Source organism: Uloborus diversus, unplaced genomic scaffold, assembly GCF_026930045.1.
Source record: "Uloborus diversus isolate 005 unplaced genomic scaffold, Udiv.v.3.1 scaffold_679, whole genome shotgun sequence".
NCBI lineage: Eukaryota > Metazoa > Arthropoda > Arachnida > Araneae > Uloboridae > Uloborus > Uloborus diversus.
In genome coordinates this window covers 46815-71044 of record NW_026558878.1, presented here as the reverse complement: position 1 = coordinate 71044, position 24230 = coordinate 46815, and the positions used below count along the sequence as shown (strand labels likewise).

At 32.3% G+C, this 24230-nt stretch overlaps 2 protein-coding genes across 3 annotated transcripts in view; one reads left to right on the top strand and one right to left on the bottom strand.

Annotated features, from left to right (window-relative positions):
• LOC129233744 (uncharacterized) overlaps window positions 1–11769 on the bottom strand; it is a 28819-nt gene extending 17050 nt beyond the window's left edge. For both annotated transcript variants that reach the window (XM_054867720.1, XM_054867722.1), the window contains exons 1-3: window positions 11627–11769; window positions 7332–7433; window positions 74–159 (exon numbers count right to left, since the gene is read on the bottom strand). In XM_054867720.1, coding sequence (XP_054723695.1) covers window positions 74–159; window positions 7332–7433; window positions 11627–11655 — 217 coding nt within the window. In that variant the 5' untranslated portion in view covers window positions 11656–11769. The remainder of the gene's footprint in view (window positions 1–73; window positions 160–7331; window positions 7434–11626) is intronic.
• Window positions 11770–12195: 426 nt separating this feature from the next.
• LOC129233743 (mitochondrial intermediate peptidase-like) lies at window positions 12196–16719 on the top strand. Its single transcript, XM_054867719.1, has one exon. It carries the CDS (start codon window positions 12368–12370, stop codon window positions 14453–14455), a length of 2088 nt encoding a protein of 695 aa, XP_054723694.1. The 5' UTR covers window positions 12196–12367; the 3' UTR covers window positions 14456–16719.
• Window positions 16720–24230: the final 7511 nt, after the last annotated feature.

Below are 24230 nucleotides of genomic sequence, written 5' to 3'. Positions count from 1 at the left end.
ATTCTTGCGTTCTATAAAAACATTTCAAGGCTGACTTCCATTCCTCATAGAAATTTAATTCTATAATACAAACCTTCTTTAATTTCCTCTTTGGCTGACAGCTGAACTATTTCAAATTCCTCGCAAGTTTTCTTTGCACCAGTCTTTTGCTTGTTTTTCCTAAAACCAAAAGCATTTAGTTTTTTATTCTAAAAGGTCACACAGATAACAAAGCAATGAAGCACTCATATAAATATTAATCAAGTAAATATCTTTAAGATTAATGAGAAAAAAATTTAAAGTCCCATAATTCTTTTCAATACAGGGAAAACAAGACCGTAGGAAAGCCTGATCTAAAATGTGTTTCTGATATTAAATATTTAGCAAAGCAGGGAATTATAGACCTGTAAGTCTGACTTCAGTGGTTTGTAAGATTTTTGAAACTTTGATCAAAATTAATATTATGAATTTAATAAGAGACTAATAGTCTGTAAGCTAGTTTGCAGTATGGTTTCAGGAAAGGTAAATCATGTGCTACTAATTTATTGCATGTCTATGACAAGGTTACCTTGGCTTTAGATAACAAAAAGTGTGTGAATGTTGTTTATATTGATTTTCAAAAAGCTTTTGATAAGGTACCCCATGTTGCTCTTCTCAGCAAACTAGGTACAGTTGACTCCCCTACAAAGCGATTCGACTTACGCAAAATGGCTACAACGCGATTTTTTCCCCCAAGTTAAATTTCAGAGCTAACGCAATTTTTTCGTCCACAACACGAATTTTTAGAAAGAAGTATCGGTTTCGTTATTGGCTACAAAATATTGATTTCGTGAATGTTATTACATCCCTTTAAGCATCACTGAGAGCGAAAGTTCCCACATCAAACTAATCTACGCATCAAGTTGTTAGTGCATCGAATAACCGCTCAGCATCTTTCATTTATTTTTTTCATTCTAAATATTAAAGTTGATGAAATATATTGGTTCCTTAGTGGCACCTATATCTACACTTCGTGAAGATGGGAAGAAAAAATAGTTTTTGATTAAAAAAAAAAGCTAAAATTGTTGAGATGCTTAAACAACTACGAAACGCCGATGTTAGCGCAACAGTAAATATGAGTGGATCTTCCATGTGTTCAATTAAAAGTCAAAACAAAATGATATCAGTAAAAGTTCAGAACTTAGTTTCAATATTTAAGCTTGCAGATCAGTCTAGCAAAGTAAATAAAATGAAAATAGAAGCTGCTCTTGTATTATGGATTAAAGAGATCAGGAAGAGGGGCTGTTGTCACAAATTGAACCACAAATGATCGTAGAACATAAATTATCATTATCTACCTTTTTAAAGTCATAAATATGTTACTGTATCTACTTTACAGTGTATAGTACTATTATAGTGCATCATTTTATTATTACTACATACTGTGCGTACGGTGCTGCTTTATTTTATGTCTTTCCCTCTCATTGATCATTCATTTTGTGCATCTTAAAGTATTTCATGTTGAACAAAACCTTTTTTATTTTTTAAATACAGTAAAAGTTCTGTTCTTTATATAAGAAACTGTAATGTATAGTTGAGGAATGCTTTAAAGCAGTTTGAGGGGTGTTTATAAGTGTTTAAAGGAATTCGGTACGGTTCTAAAAAATTTATGTACATATATTTTTCCACAACGCGAAATTTCGACTGACGCGAGTAGTCTTAGAACGCATCCCTCGCGTAAGTCGGGACTCGACTGTAATCTAGGAATAGGAGGAAAAACGTTACTCTGGGTTAAGAATTGGCCGACTGGAAGGAAACAAAGAGTAGTTGTGAGAGGAAATCATTCTAAATGGAGTGATGTTTTAAGCGGGGTTCCTCAGGGATCAGTTTTAGGGCCCCTTTTTTTATAAATGACATTGATGAAAATGTTTCTGGAAACATAAATTGTTTTGCTGATGATGTAAAAGTTATGGGGATTGTTGAGAATGAGGAACAAGTAAAACAGCTTCAAGAGGATTTAGATCATATTACTAAGTGGTCGGATAGGTATGGCAGTCAATGTAGGGAAATGTCAAGTGCTAAACTTAGGTCATGGAAATAAACGTACAAGTTATTATTTACAGCGTTCGGTCATTAGTCAGGCAGAAAACGTTATTGATCTGGGTATCTTAATAAATCAGGATTTCATGTTTAGTCAACAGTGCAGCATTTCAAGTAACAAAGCCACAGAACTTCGGTTTATCAATAGATCTATTTCAAACAAATCTAAGAAGGTTCTTCTGCCATTATATAGGGGTTTAGTAAGACCTCATTTGGAGTATGCTGTTCAGTTTTGGTCTCCTTATCTCAGGAAAGTATTGGAAAGGGTTCAAAGAAGGGTTACTACACTAGTAAGAGGACTTTCAGGTTTAGACTATGATAACAGACTTAGTAGGCTTAATATGTATAGCCTAGAGCAAAAGAAAGTCAGAGGGGACATAATTCAGTTGTTTAATTTACCAAAATGAAAAATGTTAACAGGTTAAATTTCCTTACGGAATGCAAGACAAGAGGACATTAAAGGGTTTTAAGCTATTCAAATCTCATGCTAACCTGGAAATTAGGAAAAATTACTTCTTTAGTAGGGTCGTGGGCACTTGGAACAGCTTACCGGAAGAGGTGGTAATGAGCAAGAGGGTGGATAGCTTTAAGAGGGAGATTGATCTTCATTGGGGACATATAAACTGACTAGGATAAGCCTAGCAGGGCCCAGAGCCTGTTGCTGGTCGTCACATTTGTATTTATATCATTTGTTTAGCTACTGAGCATCATGTAACAGCATGGTACCAAGCTAAGTTATTATGCCAGATATTTGCAGAATCAAGGTTGTCTGTTTTTTGTTTCTTGAAAAAACAAGCCAAGAAAAACGTCCCAGACAAAATATTATTTTGAAATTTTTTTTTCAGTGAACTGAATGTTTTAACTTTTAAAATGAAAAATAATAATAATAATTTCAAATTTAAATAACTTATATAATTAAATAAAAAATCATAAATAACTATACAGATTCTTTCAACATGATAAACATTTTAATGTCAAGATTTCAGATACATAATACATATGTACACACAACAGTGTAAAATTCTTTAGCTGAAATAAGAAAAAATAGTATCAGTTTATCAGTTAGTTTATAAAAACATTATGTTCATGAGTATCAATATTAAGTTACAATGTATTTAACAGCTATCATAGATGAAACATATTCATTTGTAGTAAATTTTAATAAGTTTGTCACATGACAGTTCCATTGCTAATTAATGTGTTTTCAAAATTAATAAGTTATTAAAAAAAAACTTTTTAAATGCAAATTCTTAATGTATCATATCACATAGCTCTTTCAGCAGCTATGATTTTGCAAATTTCATTGTATGAAGGTAAAAGGTAAATTACAGTGAATTTGTACTCTTTTATACACCACGAAAGCTTACAGAAGTCTGGATGAGGTTGAAAATTTCTTGAAAGTTAAAAATCCCCATAACTTGAAACAAGTGATAATGCTGATTTTAGGCCACCAAGAAAATAACTGTAGGCTATATGATCTTAAATTTTGAAAAATAAAAACAACAATAACTACAGCAAAATATTTATGTGTGTGTTTTATTTAATTAGACAATCAAACTTTTAAAAACTATTTAAAAATTTATAATTAACAGTAATTCTTTCAAATATTACTTTAAAAAAAATAAACACAAAATAATAATTGTTCTTGAAATAACCTCAACAATGAAGAAACAAAACAACATCATATTTTTTAAAAAAACATGGTATTTCTTCATTGTAAATTATTAAGGCATTTTTCAATTTCCATGTCCAAACTCATGCACATTTTGCGTTTACATGCCTTTTTTTTTGCATTTTCAGCTTACTTTTGAGTTGCTTTGATACTGTGTCTTATACGTAATATTTTGCCTTTTTCTATATTTGTGCAGCAATATTTTAGCATCTGTGATTGGTTTATGACATTTTTCGTTATTTCTTCAATAATACACATGCACAAAAATGCAAAAGAATTAAAAAAAAAACATTTTTATTTTTATTTAAGTATATTGATTGGCATGGCACATAATGTAAAAAAATGAGGCAAACTGTATTATTCGCAGACTATGCATTGAAAAAACATTGTTTGCACAGATAATTGCGCTGGTAGATTATAAACTGAAAAAAAGGCATGGAAAGAAAAATCGAAAAAAATGTTTATGAAAAAATTGCCAGGGTAAAATTCTGATATTTTGAATAAATATGCCCATATTATCAATGCATTGATGTGTTGATATGTTTTTCTACCTCCAGCATGGTGCTTCAAAATTACCTTAAAACTTTCACAAAGGAGAAAAGTCTTGTATTAAAATAAAAATAATGTTTTAAAAAGTTGCTGCAAAATTCAAGACCTGCTGAATACAGGCCAGAAACTAAAAATTTGAATTTTGATCTCTATTTAACACAATAAAACTTTATTAATCTGATTTTTAATGTAATAATTATTTAAATTGGCTCACAGAAATTGAATGAAATTTTGAAATATTATTTTTAAAAACAAAGTTATGAAAATGGAGAAAAATAAATCACTATTTATAAACTACCGTAAATACTCATGTATAAGTCAACCCCGCTACTTTTAAGAGAAAAATTGGGGAAAAAATCGAAAACCTGCGTATAAGTTAAGTTTCTACTTTTGGAAAAAACCGGAGTGTTTTGCCGCTAATTTCGACTTTAAACATTATAAAAAGAAGGAAAATGAAATGTAATGAACATTTTTGTACGTTAAAAAACGTCTGATTTTCATTCTTTTGCACCATAAGGGTTCACTTTTGCGATTGCGATTTTTGTAAAGGGTTAGATTTTGCTGTTATGATTTTTTTTTACTGGTTGCGGTACAGATATGATATACCTCCCCCCCTGCCGAGGATTAAATTTTTAGCTCATTTTGAAAATCGCCAATGTTGGCGATAAAACATTTTCCGGTAGCCCCCTAGTAACCCTGCAGAATACACCTGGGAAGTAGAGATGTGCACTAATTCTTTTCGCACGTGTGTCCGTGGAGGTAGGTGCACAAATGTTCCGCTTTTAGAAGGATTTTAATTTGAAGTAATCTTAAGTTGAATACTCTAAAATAAAGTTTCAATTTAAACTTTATTTTAGAGTATTCTTCTTATTGTTACTATTTTCTGTAAATTTAGTTGAGTTTTATAGTTTGAAATGAGTTCTGTTTGCAGTGTTATTGAAAAATATCAATTGAAATTTATGACTGAGTCACCTTTTTATTTTTTGTCAGGTCGTCCAACCTTTGGACGTACCGGAGTGCTAAACAGATTTTTTATTTACAAATTAATTGAAAATAAGGATGTTTTTCAGAATTTTTGAGGTAAATTGGATTGATTCAAAATGAAATGTTATATTATCGATGTAATTCCGTAATGAAAATTAAAGCAACAAAAAGATGTTCAGATGGGTTTGTGTTTGTTTGAAAAAAGGTTATTGGGGGGAAAGTTTGTGGTAAAGAAACAACAATTAGGTGGGGTTCATGATTCAGCTTAAGTAAATTAAAATTAGAAGAGATATTTTTGTTGACATATGAAATAATAATAGGAACAAAGACTGCAGATATTGAAAAGCAATACTTTTTTTCATCTCATACTTTAGCAGATTGGAGAAATTATATAAACGAAGAAATTTTAAATTATGTAGAATTAAAATCCGAAAAAATAGGGGGGGGGGGGGGGGGGGGGTTAGGAAAATTACTGAAGTAAATGAATCAAAATTTGGAAAGCGGAAATATAATCAGGGTCTCGCAGTTGAGGGACAATGGGTTTGGGGGGGGGTGAACGGGGTTCGGGTAGAATTTTTTTGGTTACTGTTTGGGAAAGGGGGAGGGAAACTTATTTCAAGCCATAAAACAGTGGATATTGCCAGGAACAAGTTTACTCAGATTGTTGGAGGGCTTATGATAAATTAGGGGAAGAGGGATACAATCATTTAACAGTTAATCACAAATTATATTTTGTTGATCCTGTTACTAACACTATTGAATCCACATGGAGGCATGTAAAAAGTAGTCTACCAGCATATAATAGCGGGGGGGGGGGGGGGATTTTCAATGTTATTGGGCATATTATTTGTTTAAAAAGAATTGTGAGTGTAAAAATGAGGACATATTTATACAATTTTTGGAAATAGTACGTGACGTTAATTGGGCAGAATATCAAATAAGGCAAAAATAAGGATGTTTTTTTTGTCAAAACTAACACAGTTTAATAATTTTACCGTAATAATAATAATAAAAAGAGGATAATTTCCGTAAGAGCGGGACATATGTGCACGGCCTGATGCTGGGGTAGAGGGAAAAGAATCCAAAAAAAAGGTAAGTGCACTTACTTTTAAGTATTGTGTTCTTAAGATAGTTAGTTTTTGATATCTTTGTTACATATATCGCAATGTTTATTGTTGTTTTATGTTGTTTTAATGATTGTCTTCTTAAAGTATTTGTTGATCTTTCCTTTTGGTGCCAAAAAAGCATCTTCAGGAACGATGTACGACATATCTTGTCATACATCGTTCTCTTGGCAACACTTTTTTGGCGCCAACAGGAAAAAGTCGCCAAGGGTGGGGTATATCACATCAGTTCCCTGGTTGCTTTTATTTTGATTTTATATCAATACAATTTAATGCTGTAGCCATATTATAGTATTTTAAAAAATGAGCAATAATTTGCGACTATCTGGAAATTTGCGAATAGCAGTTTTGACATCATAGGCCATTTACTGAAAAAATCGGGGGAAATTTTCAGAAATTCTGCCCAGGTATAAGTTGACCCTATTAAACATAATTTTTTGTAATAAATTTCGCAACCAAGTCGTGAGTACATACGGTAAAAATTGTAAAACAAAGGGGGGTAGGGTAGGAGAAATTGTACTGCTAAAATGCTGAAATCATTGTCATGATTATTAATTGGTTCTTTTTGATTAATCATTAATTAACCAATATGCTTATCAGTGCATCCCAGGGACATTTACAAGGAAGGGGAGATGGGGGCAATTGGCTCCATTTTCATTACTAGGGGAGATGGGGGCGATTGTCCCTACCTAGAGGGATTCTCTACTACTAGTTTTTTTACATTGAAATTCAAAATATCCAATTTTAGGCAATCATTAACAATGATAAAGTTAGGGACTCTCCTCTGGAAATGTTATAGAATTGAAGTCCGAAACATTTGTGATCAATACTTGCAAACCAGGATATATTTAGTAAAGGGCAAGCAATAAAAACCAATTGTCCCCTCCCCCTTGAAAAATTTCTGAATCCGTCCTTGGTGCAGCCCTTATAATTACAAGACTTACCATTCTAATGAAAAGCAGTTAAATTCTTGAATTTGCTTCTGTTCCATTAAGAGCCTCTTTTCATCACAAACATTTTGAATTAAAGATATAAACTTCAAAGCACTATTAGAAAAAAAAATGAAAACATAATTATATTACAATTATAAACAATCAAAATAAAAAAGGAAAAGAACAGTGAAGCACCGTTATTTATACGTTTTTAATTTGATCCCTGCAGAGTTTAATACATATTAATGTATCCTTCTATACGTTCTTCTCATTTGTACGCTATTCATAGTCCCTTCAGAAACGTATATCCGGTGCTTCACTGCGTAATTTTTTAGTAGTGAGTCTGGACTCCTTTTGCAGGGCACCTATAGCCATTTTAGAAGTGCTTTTCTACTTTCATCAACTTCTAGACAAAATCCATTTAATAAGAAAAAATTGAAATATGAATGTTTACCTATGCACCTAATGTATGTGTATTACACAAAATCAGAGGTTATTAAGCACCAGTTTGTGTTTAGGAAAAACAATTCTTGTTTATCAAGTAAAACAAAAATGAAATAGCAAAAGTTTTTTATTAAATAGTATCATTTTGCCACAATCTGCAATTTCTAGAAATATTTTTGTGTTATTCCACAACAAGTAGAAAGAATTTTCCTTGCAAATATGTGTATTGTATACCGGTTGGCTTTTCATATGAAGATTCTTTTTCGGGTTAAGATTCCTTTCCTTTCTTATCATATGTTCCCGTGAAGGAGGTCAAGGAAAGAAAACCCTAGCTTCATATAGAAATTTCAGCTCATTGAGACAGAGAGATCAAAAGAATGGAGCAGTGGCTCCCTACAGCCCGTGGGTCATATAAGGCCCGCAAAGCTGATTGATCTGACCCGTTATTAATGTTCAAAGCTATGACTATCTTCAGTAACCTTCTAAAACAACTGATCTTCTTTATTTGGCAATTATAATTTTGAGGCCAAAGAGTCAGAAATTAGTTTCTGAAAAGCAGGTGCAAGCTTTGTAATAATGAAACAAGCTTGCAGCAATGGTAACAATTATTAGATTAAAGGGCAGTTCTCAAAAGGTAGGAACAAAAAAGTTAACTTTGAGCAATTTCAAAAATTTTCAAATTTGACATCAATTTTGCTTTTATTCTATAGTATCCATACCTAGAACACAATATATGAACATGAAAAGACAGCAGGTATTTGTAAAAATTGTTAATTAGCAAATTAAATCAGTAGTCTGTAGGTAACAGATTTTGGACATTGTTGTCCTGTAGGTAACGGATTTTGGACATCATCTTAATGTAAGTTTCACCATTTTTGACAATTGTTAATCTGATTTTTAACTTTTCCAATGAAAATTTTATTTACTACTTTTTGAATTTTGCAATTTAATAATAAAGAGGATATTAATCAAGTACTTGAATGGCTATACATACTGCTCTTTACATATAATGATAAATGAAGTTAAATATAAGTTTTGGAATGATTTTGAAAAAGTTGATGAAAGGTAAAAAAAAGCTTCAAATTAAAAATAATATGTAAAAAGTGACATCAGTTTTAAAAATGAATATATTTTTTAATGTCATAAAAATTAAAACGATGTCTAAAAATAATTATTGAGAAAAGAAATTCGTATTTCTATTTGGAGATCGTTAAATTATGTTTCGAAAAGAAAGAGAAAAAAAAAAATTCTAAAATAATAAAAGCGGGGGAAAAAAAATTGCTAGCGCAGGTGATAAAGTAGCCAAAACTGGTGCAGCTGACGAAAAACTACATTTGTCAAACTGGAATTCCCCTCTGGTAACCTTTAGCTTATCGTACACTGTGTTGTCGCCAACGTAGTTTGCTTGGCGATTTTAGCGCAAAATGGCTTTCCTTCGATCATAACCAGCCATGTTTCTACTGTAATTTATGTATTGTCCAATGTGTAACATATTAATTATGCAAAATACCAATGGATTAAAGAAGATAACATTATAATAACCTTTTTTATTGAGGTTAGAAGACAGTGGATGATCAAATATTATGAATAAATGGACAGAATTATCGGCGTCAAGATTGTAACGGGATTTGGACATCTCACATGTATGTTTAAGAAAAATTATTTATCTTCTAAGATACTGCATAAAAGCTTATGAAAACACTTTTAAACAATCAAAAATTGATTCTCAGGATCGATAAATACCTTTAAAATGAAAACATCATATACTTAGTTCTCAAATAATAGCATTGTAAAGATCGTAACTTTTGGACATACATCAAATTTCAAACTTACTTTTTTCAAAAATCGTTTACAAAGTAAATAATCCGTCTTTACTTTTGTTATTTGTGTAAAATATTAACAAAAAATTATTCAGTGTAAGATTCATACCTTTAATTTTTTTTTTGAAACGTATGGAAATAATAAAAAAAAAATTTTTTTAATGGTACATTTGCTCAGTTAACGTTTTGGTATGTTCAAAATTGTGCCTTTTATCAAAGAAAATATTTTTTTAAGGGCATTTGAAGAGCAATTTTTCCATAATTTATGTCAATTCTTGTCTCTATACAGTATTATAATTTAACTCAAAAATTTTTGAGTTAATTAAAATGAAAGTTATTTGGTGTTGAAGCTTCAAAGTTGAGGTCTGTGTTTGCTCCCACCTTTTGAGAACTGCCCTAAAATTTTCTTTCTTTTTTCCCGTTTTCTCATGCTGATGCTATCTAGAAAAAACTATATGTTTCATTTTTATATGCTTTCTGGCCTGTAAGTTTGAAGTTTTGCACCTCCATGTTTTCGATTGACTTTCTTTAAAAAATATTTTCCATCGACAAATGATCATAAAACATTGTAATTAGATGAAATATGTAACAAAGAACCACCTGGTGACCATAACTCAATTTTGGTAAAAAGTGCAGATACGACTTTTGTGCTTAGCACAGCAGTATAGAGTATGGTATTTTTCTAGCTTACTAAAAATTACGTGAAGATATCATGGTTCCCAAAAATACTCGATTTCTATTCAGGAAGCGGCTGGATTTTGAGAGGAATAATCTGAGGAACAAGCGTGCGCTGAGTGTTAATGTTGGTTTAAGTGCAAGGTGATTTAGAATTTAAATGTCTATCAACTTCAACATTGAAGGGCCTTTTCATAGTATTTTCCTTTAAATGCAGAGTCTGCACATTGTTTCATTTTGAGTTTATATGCTGGTAGGATTAACTCAGAATAAAATTTTGTGCTCATTAAACAGAAAATTAAATAGTTATGGCAAAAAAAGTGTCATGTTGCAGACTCTACATTTGGACAAATTACTGTGAAATGGCCCTGAATGTACAGTGGCTCCCAAAAGTGTTCATACACTTTGAAATTTTTTAGTAAAACAAAAATAACGTGAAACTGAATTCGAATATGATGTCCAATATTTTCTCACATCATTCCTATGTCATTCTGAATAAAATCCTGTAGTTTTTTCAAAATATTGACACATCTTCTTTCTGAAATGGGTTAAAAAATGAAGCGACAGAGAAATAATATGACACAAAAGTCATCGTACACTCAAATATTTTCGAATAAATTCATGATTAAAATTATCATGCGTCGTTTTTTATATTTTTGCATTGTGTTGAACCCTAAAAGACATTGAGCTTTAATTTTTTGTTTATTTATTCCTTAATATTGTGCTTATTACTTTAAAATGGCTTGTATTCGTAAAAAATCACAAACATCATTCGAAATTTGAATTTTTTCCTCGCAGTAGCGGTAAATTGGTTTGAAATGTCTCTAAATTAGTTAATTTATTCTATTCTATAGTAAAGTGCTTGATAAAATGCTTTAAAGAATAGAATCGAACCGAAAACAAGGTAAGAAAAGATCAACCGGCAAAGTTGAGAAAGTGTAATCAGAGATTTAAGGTAAACAAAATTATGAAAAATACACATTTGAGTGCCGTAAAAGTTTCTGCAGAGTTAAATGAACAAATTTACATTTAATTTTCATCTAAAATTCTTCGCCAAGTTCTCTGATTAGTTGGATTAAATGGGACCTCTTCCTGAAGAAATTTTCTTGGCTGTGCGAAAAACAGAAATCTTAAGATTTTCGTCGCAAAATCAATTATAAATAAACTCAAAACATTTTGGAATTACGTCTTACTTACAGATAAAAATGAACTTAAGCAGTAAATTTATAGCTGATCAGTAATCAAATGGAAGTGTTCATATAAAAAAGGACTAAATCACTTGCAGCATGTCAAAAGATTTATTCTTGGAAGTTAAATGCAAGTCAAAGGACAAAAAAAAAAAAAAAAAAAAAAAAAAAACTCACTCACTTCTTAACAGCAATATTAATAGAATCCATTCAGAAAGTTAATATAAAAACTGGATGAGAACAATAGTATAAGAAGTTGCATTAGAGCTCAAAATTTGCGATGAATAATTACTATTCAATATTTATATAAATATGGATATCAGAAACATTGAAAAAAACTCATTTTAAACTACTTAAGAAATTATAAGAACAAAAAAAAATTGCAAATGATCAAAAGGTTTTTGATTAACAGCAAATTCATAATGACGAATGACATTCATTTGCAAATTTTGTAAACAATGTGTACGATTCAAATATTGCCACAAATTTATATAATTTGGCAAATGTGAGCACCATTTTTAAGGAGAATGAAATCTTTTCAAGTACTTTTTTTTTCCTATTAATTTCAAAAATAAATATTTAGAAAGTTCAAAATCTGTCGCTAAAAAGATCTGTTTCTTCTTACAGTTCATCCTTAAGTAGAAATATTTGAGTTATGTAAGATTATGGATGTTGGAACTTCAGAAGGTTACTTAAACCAGCATATAAACAGCTCAACTGTATTGTTTTCGTTTTTCGATCGTCTGGTCTGGTTCTAGAGAAAAAAAAAAGTGCATGTGTTCAGAAATGTGAAAGTTAAATCTTGATTATATATTCTACATTTCAGCTGGTCTAATGGCGAGTTACAAACAATGCAAAAGTTAATAAAAAAGGAAACGGAAAGATTTTGAAAATTTTAAACGGTTTATTTTTAAATTTCAAAATGCTGAATGTATTAAACTTAATATTTTTAAAATCAAGATCAATTGAAAGGTTATATTTGAGCAGTAACCTTACTACCTGGTCTTCTGTAGCATCTGCTTTCAACACGAAACCATCAAAAGTTAAATCTTTAAAATGTCACTTTTTAGGTGAAAGTACTGGCATATTTGGGTACGGAGAATTGCAAGAGCCGAATGGATTTTATTTACTGAAAGATACTGCTGTTAGTAAAGCAGAATGCTTAATACACGAAATCTTATATTCTAAACGTCAAAGAAAAATGGTAAGGGTGTTTGATGAGTTATCAGACACTATTTGTAAAGTTGCAGATTTAGCGGAATTTGTAAGAATAGGTCATCCACAAGAGCGTTTTGCATACGCAGCTAGAGAGACCTCTGTTAACATTAGCAACTTAGTTGAAAAACTCAACACAAATACAGATTTGTACATTAATTTGAAGCAAGTTTTGGAAAATGGAGATGTTTGTCCTACAGATGACATAGATAAATATGTTGGAAATTTGTTTTTATTTGATTTTGAACAATGTGGGATTCACTTGGAAAAAGAAAAAAGGGAAAAAATAGTTGCCTACAATGATTATATATTGCATGTTGGTTCTCATTTTATGAATAAGACATTAAGCCCAAGAACAATATTAAAATCCCAGCTTCCAGAAACCATCAGACAATGTTTCGCTGTGGATGGGGAAACAATTGCTGTAAATGGCCTTTTTGCAGATTCAAAAAACGAGTTGCTGAGAGAAGCTGCGTATAAAATATTCTTATATCCTGACAAACAACAGGAAGAATTACTAAATGAGTTGCTGATGGCTCGTCATAAACTGGCTAAATTGTGCGGTTTCCCTACTTACGCACATCGTGCTGTACGAGGAAGCATAGCTGGAACTCCAGAATTTGTTCATGAATTTTTAAAGCTATTAAGTGAAAAACTGAAGCCAAAAGCTGAAAGTGATTACAATGTAATGTTAAATTTAAAACAAGAAATTAATAAAAATAGTAAATCATTAATGCCATGGGATGTCCCTTATTTGATGTCAGAAGCAAGACATCAAAAGTTTGATGTGAAATCTTCTGATTATAGTCCATACTTTTCATTGGGAGCTTGTATGGATGGACTAAACTACATTTTTAACTCTCTTTATCAAGTGACTTTGAATGTGGAAGATGTACAAGATGGAGAATTGTGGTATGAAGATGTTATTAAATTAAGTGTAAGTGAAAATGAGGAAGTTCTCGGGTATGTTTATTGTGATTTTTTCGAACGTCCAGGAAAGCCAAATCAAGATTGTCATTTCACAATTCAAGGAGGTAGGATGTGTGATGATGGAACTTATCAGAAACCTATTGTTGTTTTGATGTTGAACTTACCAAATGCAACCTGGTCACAACCTTCCCTTCTAACTCATTGTATGGTGGACAATTTATTTCATGAAATGGGCCATGCAATGCACTCAATGTTGGCACGCACAACTTATCAACATGTCACCGGAACTAGATGTTCTACTGACTTGGCTGAAGTTCCATCCGTCTTAATGGAATATTTTGCTTCAGATCCTCGAGTAGTCTCAAAATTTGCCAGACACTACAAGACAGGAGAAGTGATACCAATGGATCTAGTCAAGAAATTAGGAAGTACAAAAAAGATGTTTTTGGCTTCCGAAACGCAGTTGCAAGTATTTTACGCAGCTTTTGACCAAGCCTGTCATGGTTACCAGTTGCTGAATTGTTCTACAACCGATTTATTAGCTCAAATACAAAATACTTTCTATGGTTTGCCACATGTTCCAAATACAGCATGGCAACTACGTTTTGGACATTTGGTAGGTTATGGTGCCAAGTATTATTCATACCTTGTTTCTCGTGCTGTAGCTTCATGGATATGGTATGAATATTTTAAAGACAATCCTTTCAGCTTTGAAGCAGGAAAAAGATATCGAAATGAAGTCCTAGCACATGGTGGTTCAAAGCCTCCACGATTGTTGGTCGAAGATTTCCTAGGTGTTAAAGTTACCCCACAAACTTTGTCTGATGCATTGTTAAAAGATATTAATTATAAATATCCAGATTGATATTAATTTTATTGAGTTGTTATCACTAATAAGGTTTAATGATGACTTATGTTGGTACCAAACTTGCAAATAAGATTACCAAACTTTAAACTGCCAACTTAAATTATTTTCTGTTAAATGACTCAACATTACATAATATGGCACTCCTGAAAATTCGAGGATTCAATTAACAACTCAAATATCTGTACCTCATGGCTAGACGTAAGTCCAAAAATTGTAGTTTTTGGGTTATTATTGCATTGTATGTAGAATCATATTCCATATTGTGTCATAGCAATGTAATTCTATGTATAAAAAAAAATCTTTATAGCTCTTTACCAGTGCTATAAGAGTGGGAGTCTCAACTTTTGTATTCACTAGACAACAGTGCCGGATCTACTATTTTTCGAAATTGATGCAAAGACTTGGAACTGCACCCTATATCCATCATCCTTCCAATTTTTATACCTAGTTATAATGAAAAAAAAAAAACAGAAACAGGGTTATCTTGCTAACCAAGGCAAAGTCCCCGTCTTGCTCCCCCTAGATTCAGCACTACTTGACTACCGTTTTTACTCTCCTTTAAAGTAGTAACGATATGACTTATGTTAGTCTGACTTGGTACAGATTTTATCTATGAAATATTCTCTTTGTAAGCTTCTTCTCTTGTGGCTCCTTTACTAAGAAAGTTCAACGAATCAGCTTAAGTGTGAAGCAGGAATTTCTGATGAGACCTGATTGCATAGCAAGCTGCTGTTCACCAATGCAACTTTGAACTAACTCTTTTTTTCTTCTGGTAGAGAATAGGTCAAAAATTCTACCTGCAATCCTGGAGCGGAAAAAGCCTGATGCCTGTTACCCTTGAGCAAGTCTGCAGACTATTTCTGAATTGGAAAGATTGTTTTTTACCCTTTCTGTATGAATCTGTTGAATTTAAAGTAGAAAAATACATTTCAGAATGAAACAGAAAAACAAAAAAGGTGCCAAAATCTATATTGGAATCCATTGTGGCTGAGAGGTCAAACGCACTTGCTCTGGCAGCTATCTGAGCCTCAGTTTTCCATTTTGTTTTGAAGCTTGCTTTTAATCTACATTTTTCAAAAAAAAAAAAAAAAATTAGCATTTCATTTTCATGCATTAAATGGTGATGTTATAATGACCATTATGACTAATTTAATGCTGGTTTACCTTGCAGACTAACTTTGTGGTTTTCAATCTGCATTGCAGGTCGCTGAGAACAATTCCTCTACCAAGTCTGCAATTATTCAATTTTTTCTTCGAAGCGAAGGGAATTTTCTCGTTGTGGTTTAAAACTACTTCCAATAGTCGGGCTAATGGCTCTAAGTGGAAATTACAAGCATGGTAAAAGAAATAATTCTTCAAAATTAATAGCATGACAATGAAAACTTGTAATATTTCTTAAAAGCTCATTAAGTCTATAAATTCTAGAGATAAATCCTAAGTATAATTATTTTACTTCTGAATCTACTACTGAAATAGATACATGTAAAAAAAAAAAAAATCATTAACTTTAACAGTAGTGCACAACAATTACTGTTTAGTTGAAAATTTTACATTGAACAAAATATATTGTAATGATTGTGTATATCAAACATCTGGGTCATCCAACGCCTTGGGCTTTTTATGAAATGTAGACAAAATACAAACCCTGACTGTGCATTGTGTGTTCCATATTGATTCTGGAAGCAGAATATTTAAAAAATGTTCGATGTTCACACCGAAAACTGCCTCTAATCCCTTTTTGATTTTAAATTTAAACTTCCATTGCATGGAACGATAAAATCAAAATTAGAATCAAATTAAGAAAATTCAAAATAATAATGTTTTTTTTCATCCTGAACAATTGGTGTGGGTGCACATTGTGAACTTTGGTGGCACAAGGGAAAAATGTTATATGAATCTGAGCCTTTATAATCTGTCACATAAATAACTTGTTTTTTAAACATTATTTGTACTAATTTATGAATAAGGCTTGAAAATATTTATTATCTCACTTTCATCACTGATATTCAAATATTAGTCTTCTTTTTTTTTTCGTCAATTTCTTAACTTCGGTATACTATTAGAAGTGCACACCAGGGGGGGGGGGGGGGTCATACTGTGCCATTGAAATTTTTAAGGGGGTTGTTTTTAGGGTTATTTTCCTCTTTTTTGGGGGGAGGGGCATCCCTGTTTTTATTGCCTCTTTTTAACTAGGAAAAATTGTTAAAGTTATCTGTAATCTGGTGCCTGTATGTATTAGTGATTAAAAGTTTATGTGAATATCTGCATTGTTGTTTTTTCTCTGTAAACTTGAACAAACATTTTCCCAGAAAGTAGTGATTAATGCCATTGCAATGCTGATTATTTTTTATCTATTGTGAAAGTTATTTATTTAAAATTAATAATTCAAGTACTACTATCTAACCCAGGGGCTCTCAAACTGGGTGCCTCGGCACCCTGGGGTGCTGTAAGAAGAAGTGAGTGGTGTCGCAAAAAGGCTGGGTGTGTAGCAATTCCCTCCGGGGTTTGAAAGGCTTATTAAAACAAACACATTACCAATACTGCTACACGTTGATTTTACTGAAGAGTGGAGGACTTTGTAATGTGTATGTTTGTTTATGTATGTTTGGCCTGATTATTGAAATCCCTTCATTATGGTAACCTGCCTCGCGGAGGAGCAGTGGAAAATGTGTGTGCGTTGGCATGTTCTGTTTTACTGTGGGGGAGGCGAATTGGCGAGGATCTTGTCTGGGTTCCGTGGGAAAGGTTTGAAAAGAGAAGATGAGCGGACAGGGGAGATAGTGGGTGTGAAAAAAATAACCGTTAAAATACAACCTCTATGATTCATGAGAAAAAAATACTTAGCCTCTTAGTGAGCTGAATACCATTTGAATTTATATATATCTAGATTTAATGCCTGAAAACAAAAGCTTAATAATTTATTAACGTCCTCGTTTCCATTCTGCTGAACCTAGTACGATCACGGATGAACATTCATGTATCATATGATTCAGCAAAATTCATCACCAAATAACAACATCATCACATACCTCTCCAAGTTTTGTGTGTCTTTACCTTACAAGTTTTGTGTCTCAGATGTTCAATAGGTGAACCTTTCTTAATGAAGCAGATATAAAGTCTAAAAGATTAATCCTTGTTTCATTTGCTGTAGATCATTTGCAACAAGATAAGGTACCTCTCCGTCCTCTCACAGGCCTTCCCCATTTCCTCAATTTCGAGCTTCCTAATAATTTAATTGGATGAGATTCTGATGATGACAATGAGCAACCACTGCTTTCCGGACCTAACTGCAAGCAATTTTTTTTTTAGAGTTACATGGAAGATATCGAGTTTGTGCCCCATGTGCCACGTGATTTATAAGATAAATGCCAAACGATGATAACCACACATTCTACTATTGATTTTGATATGTTACAGCGAGTGAAACAAGAATTAGATTTGATATCTGTTACAATACAAAAGGTCAGAGTTGTTGCTGTATTGGTAATATGTTTGTTTTAATAAAGCTTCCTCCAAACCCAGAGGGAAATGTGGAGATATGTATATGATAGAAATAGACTAAGGTGTTATGAAAAAGTCCAAATTCCCCAAAGGTGCCCCGAGCCGGAAAAGTTTGAGAACCTTTGATCTAATTAAAACAAAGAACTAGGTTTGTTAGAGTGTAATTTCAAACATAAGAAGTGCAAGAGCCTTATATGATCCACACTCAGCCCAAAGTGCACCTAAAAATGTTAAAATTTACATCACATTGAAAAGAAGTGCAGAGACTTGGCTTCCGAGAGCTCCCATGCAAATTAAGCACCAAAAGTATATTTCAGTTAATCCCTCTTCCACCCTTGAAAAATTTCTCGCTATGCTAGACAATCCTCTCCTCCCGGATTTCTTTTCCCTTAGAGCTTTGCTTCCATCATCCTACCCCACCCCCTTCTCCTGTTGCCCTGGATGCTAGTAAAATAGTATGATACCTTTTTTGACATAAAATTTTCTTTTCTCATCAAATTATTCACAATATAACAAATGTTGAAAAAAAAAAAAAAAAAAACTGCTTTGTGTACTCTGTTTTGAAATGCTACTTTAATAGTACATATAATTTGGCCCATGTGGTTCTCCAGGGAGACTAAAGAAGCTCTTAATTATAAGCAAGCCACTTTTCGTAAGTTTAAAGAAACTGGTCAGAGTGCGGAGAGGCTCCAGTATGGTAAGGCAAGGCGAAATTTTAAGTATTTGGTACGGATTCAGAAAAGGGAATTGGAGCAAAGGCTGGCAGATGACATTGATGGGAACCCTAAGAGGTTTTTTGCTTACGCTAATTCTGGGAAAGCTCGAAACAGTCAAATTGGGCATTTGGTTGATGAGTATGGAAATTTAATCCAAAACGATAGGGATATTGCAAATGTTCTAAATAACTTTTTTTCCAGTGTGTTTAACGATAACTGTATCTCAGCAGTTGACACTAACAAGACACAAGCTATTATACAGCTTGAGGATTTGGTATTTTCCAGGGAGGAGGTTTTATTTCATTTGAAAAAGATTAAAGCAACTAAAGCTCCGGGACCAGATAATATTTATCCAAAAATTTTAGTTGAATGTGCAGAGGAATTAGTGGATGTTATTTTGAATATTTTCAATGCTTCTTATAACTCGGGGACGGTGCCAGAGGACTGGAAGCTGGCTAACATAACGCCACTCTTCAAGAAGGGGTCTAAAGGTATTGCTGGGAATTATAGACCTGTAAGTTTGACTTCGGTGATTTGTAAGATTTTCGAAACTTTGATCAAAATTAAGATCATGATGTTCTTAGAGAATAATAGTCTGTTGACTAGTTTGCAGTATGGTTTCAGGAAAGGTAAATCCTGTACTACTAATTTATTGCATTTCTACGACAAGGTTACCTCAGCTTTAGATAACAAAAAATGTGTGGATGTTGTTTAAATTGATTTTCAAAAAGCTTTTGACAAGGTACCGCATGTTGCTCTTCTCAGCAAGTTAGCTGACATTGGAATAGGAGGAAAAACTTTACTTTGGGTTAGAAATTGGCTTACTGGTAGGAAGCAAAGAGTAGTTGTGAGAGGAAATCATTCTAATTGGAGTGATGTTTTAAGTGGGGTTCCTCAGGGATCAGTTTTAGGGCCTCTTTTGTTTATTATATTTATGAATGACATCAATGAAAATATTTCTGGAAGCATGAATTGTTTTGCTGACGATGTAAAAGTTATGGGGATTGTCGAAAATGAAGAACAAGTAAAACAGCTGCAAGAGGATTTAGATCATATTACTAAGTGGGCAGATAAATGGGGTATGGCAGTTAATGTAGGGAAATGTCAAGTGCTACACTTAGGTCATGGAAATAAGCGTATGAGATATCGTTTACAGGGTTCAGTCATAAATCAGGCAGAAAATGTTATGGATCTTGGTGTCTTTATAAATCAGGACTTCAAGTTTAGTCAACAGTGCAGTATTGCTAGTAACAAAGCCAACAAAATGCTTGGGTTCATCAATAGATCTATTTCAAACAAATCTAAGAAAGTTCTTCTGCCTTTATATAGGAGTTTAGTAAGACCTCATTTGGAGTATGCTGTTCAGTTTTGGTCGCCTTATCTGAAGAAAGATATTTTTGTATTGGAAAGGGTTCAAAGAAGGGTAACTAAATTAGTAAGGGGACTCTCAGATTTAGATTATGATACCAGACTTAATAGGCTTAACATGTACAGCCTGGAGCAAAGGAGAGTCAGAGGGGACATGATTCAGTTATTTAAATTTATCAAAATGAAAGATGTAAATGGATTAAATTTTTGCGGGAAAAGCAGGACAAGGGGTCATTGTTTTAAGCTATTTAAATCTCAGGCTAACTTGGAAATCAGGAAAAACTACTACTTTAGCAGGGTTGTGGGCACTTGGAATAGCTTACCGGAAGAGGCGGTAATGAGCAAGGGAGTGGATAGCTTTAAGAGGGCCATTGATCTTCATTGGGGACTAATTAATTGACTAGGTCCAGCCTAGCTGGGCCCAGAGCCTGTTGCTGGTCGTCACATTTGCATTTGTATAAATTAAGGATGGCCACCATTAGGATTTTCCCTAAAAGTTTTACATTTTTCGTTTGCAATTTGTTTATGGTATTTTTTAATTGGATAAAAAAAACATGGATTTTCTTTTTTTTCTTTAGTTTTTGTTCACACATAAAAAAAAAAAAAAATAATAATAATAATTATTATTTCCAAAATTTCTGGAACCAAAAATTTCCCTAAGTAAAGAATTTAAGATGGGGGAAAAAACACACACACACACAGCATGATTAAAAAAAGAAGGGGAAAAAAAATACGTCATTTGAAACTAGGTTTCTTTTGACATTTTTGTGCGATTTTTCAAAAGAAGATAATTTTTTATATGCATATGTAATGTCTCAAAGTTTTAAACCTGTTCATTTTTAAAATAATTCTAGTTATTATTGAGGAAGTAAAGGAATATGGTACAATTTATTGATTTGAAGATAGTGAAACTAGTAACTGACGGATATACATCTACGTAGTGAAATGTCGCAATATCGTGCAACGTTTCACCGAGGTTGTTACAGCGTTCTAGTCGAAGGGAAAATAAATAAACAAAATAATTATTACTAATATCAATTAAACTGAATTTGAAATTAAAGTCTTTCATTCCTAAGCCGTACACTTTGCGCACTTGATCCCAGTTCATTCAAATCTTATATTATTTATGGGGAAGGGAGGGGGGAGGGGAGAAAAAAGAAGAAAGCAGTTATTGCTATGAAATTGAATGTTTACAAATTTTAAATGCACCGATAAATTAAGAATACTTCAAATAATAATGTGAGAAAATTGGTGAAAACACTATGAATTTTTGCCAAAAAGGTTCGTTCAAAAATTCGAGTAAATTATTTTTTTAAATTTACGCTTAAGCATTTAATAATAATAAGAAGTCACGAACATTTTGTTATTCTTCAATGAACGAAAAACAGCAATAACATTTTAAATTACAACAGTTTTAATTACTAAATTCAACTAAAAAAACTTTTTCGCAAAATTAAAGATCCTTTGTAAACAGACTACTTTTTTTCGCGGCAGAATACTTGACTTGTCACTACTGTCACCCAATCAAGGATCGGTGGGGATGTCTAGTAGCTTGTATCATTCCGTCACGGGTAATGTCACGTAATGAGAACCGTAAAGTGTGAGAAAAGTTAGTAACTACAAAGTTTGTAAGAAACAATCATGGATTACTGGCGAAAAATATGTTGTGAATTGTGCTTCTGCTTAAGGATTATTTAGGTTTAATTTGGTAAAGCCAAATGGCAAATCAACCTAGCAGAAGGATTGGAGCTATGAAAATCCGCCTAACAAGTAAGTTTTTAAGTTGTTATTATTATACTATGGAAAATTTCTAATTAATAGATTTTCCCCTATGTTTTTGCTTACATTTAATCCTTCAAAAATAGTGCTTGAATTTGAATAAGTTTTGTTTCTTTCAAACTTCCGTAAGCATTTAATTGTTTGGGTGTGTTAATCACGTAGCTTAAATAGCGAACTTTGTTTATGCCTGATCGTGAAAACTTTCAGACCCAGCATAGTAGTTTTATGAAACAGACATTTCGTACATTCATGCAAATACTCAATTTTTTATCCTCCTAGATATTTATTCGTAAAGGGATCTACATCATACAGTACGTTGATGCATATCCCATTATTACGTTTAAAAATGATATTAGCACAAAACTCCTTGGGTGTCACACAAAGTGCACTTACTAATAGCGTAAGTGCTGATTTAGAAAATTATCAAAAGAATAAAATTAGAGAATCGCAGTCTGTGACACTGCTTTAGTCATGTTGGATGTTGATGAAATTTCATCTATCTGATGTAAACATAAAAAAAAGATTTTGCTTTAAGTTGCGAATTCAAAGGCGTTTTGTGCCTTAACACCAAATAATTTTGAGTGTAGAAATTTAAAATGTTTTAGAAAATTATTCGTAATAGGTTTTGAAAAGAAGTTGAAATTATTCACTGCAATTTCTCAAATATTGGGAAACATTATCATTTGCATCTTACTACTGAAATAGAAAAACAATTTTTTCCCCTCACTCGCATGTTATAAAATTTATTCAAGTTTACAACAGAAAACCCTAGACATTTGTAAAACTTGAATGAAAAAAATCTTCATGATTTTTTTTTTTAAATGTGATTTTTTTATACTCTGAAATCATTTTATACCTATATCATAAGAAGAGCAAATAAGCAGCAGTTTTTTTTGAAAGAAAAAAACATAACCAATATCAAAAACAGTCAACATTATGCTAAGCGTATTGTTGCTGTTTGTTAAACCAATTTAATTTATTTTAAAAACACGTTAATTTACAAAAATGTTTCTTAAGTTTCATCTTAAAAAGAGTTTGAAGAGGGAAAAGAAAAAGTGTCTTTGCTTTTGCCTATCACCATTAGCTACTAAATATAAAAATGGAAGCTACAGTGGCCAAAGGAGGGTCCATAGGGTCTTGATTCTCTCTGAAATGAATAAGAAAATTCAAAAATTTAAAGATATCCCTTTTCTCACACATAATTTTCCTGTGTCATGTGCTTTAGAAAACTCAAATTTGTACATGCAAATTTCATTGGACCCTCTCCGAAACCCTGGCCAGGGCTCATAGTCCTCCTATATCTCCTATATTTCCTATATTTTCACAATTGTCAGATATTCTCCTGTATTTCCTATATTTTATCACTAACTCCTATATTTTTTTTGTTAGATGTTAAATGCTACCAAAAAAACGCAAAAACATTTGATCCATTTTTTTCCTTCTTTCTCCCCTGCACTGTGCACTCTTACATCTTTAATGCTGGCATATGTTCTAAACTTCAGTTTGATTATTTTTATGAAACGTGCAAAATATAGATGGCTTTACTTGCAACTTTTTACTTGTTTTCAATTAATTATTTTTCTTTAAATGATTTTATTTTGTAATTTTAATAGTATAACATGTTAAGTTTAAGTGTGCTGCTGTAAAGATCTTGAAATCTTTTAATTTTGTCACATATAATCTTACATGTAGTTCAAATGACCGGTTGCAGCTTAAACGATTGTTTTTGAAAATGCTGTGTTCAGATTTTGGTACCAATTCAACTTCTACTCTTGGTCAAATTTACCCTTTATACATGTTTGTACATACGCACATTAACTATGAGTTATGGATAATGCCGATACAGTGAGCGCCAGGTAGTTGTATCAGATAATGAATATATTCCTCAAAAATGAAACAAAATCCAGTTTTAGCATTAAAAAATTGCAGAATGTTCTAATCAAACATGCCACTCAAATGAATCAAGCGTATGAGACTGACCATATCTCTCTCTCCCCCACAAACATGATGCCTTAGTGCAGTCGTTTTTTCTTTACCTTCCTTTAGTAAAATATATTTTTGTTTCTGTAAATATCGAAACGAAGGTGAGGCAGTGTTGCACACTTTTTGTAACGATTTTCTCGTGATATATCTAACAAAACCAGTGAAACGAGAGAGACATTAAGTCGACGGGACTTTTCATTGTTATAGTGTTAGCATTAAAACTATAAGGTACCAATACCAAGGACTAAAGGTAGATTTGACATTGAAAAAAGAATGTCCAAATTAATTATTACCTAGTTTTAGCAATCAAAAAGAGGTGTGTTTTTCGAAGCACATAAGACAAAATTTGAATTTTGTAATTGCTTTTTCATACTGTTTTGTGATAAAATTATTTAAATAATCAGAGAATGGATATTTTTAGTTTG

What these genes read in the sequence shown, in the direction of transcription:
- LOC129233743 (XM_054867719.1), top strand. Translation starts at nt 12,368, where the DNA reads ATGCTGAATGTATTAAACTTAATATTTTTAAAATCAAGATCAATTGAA.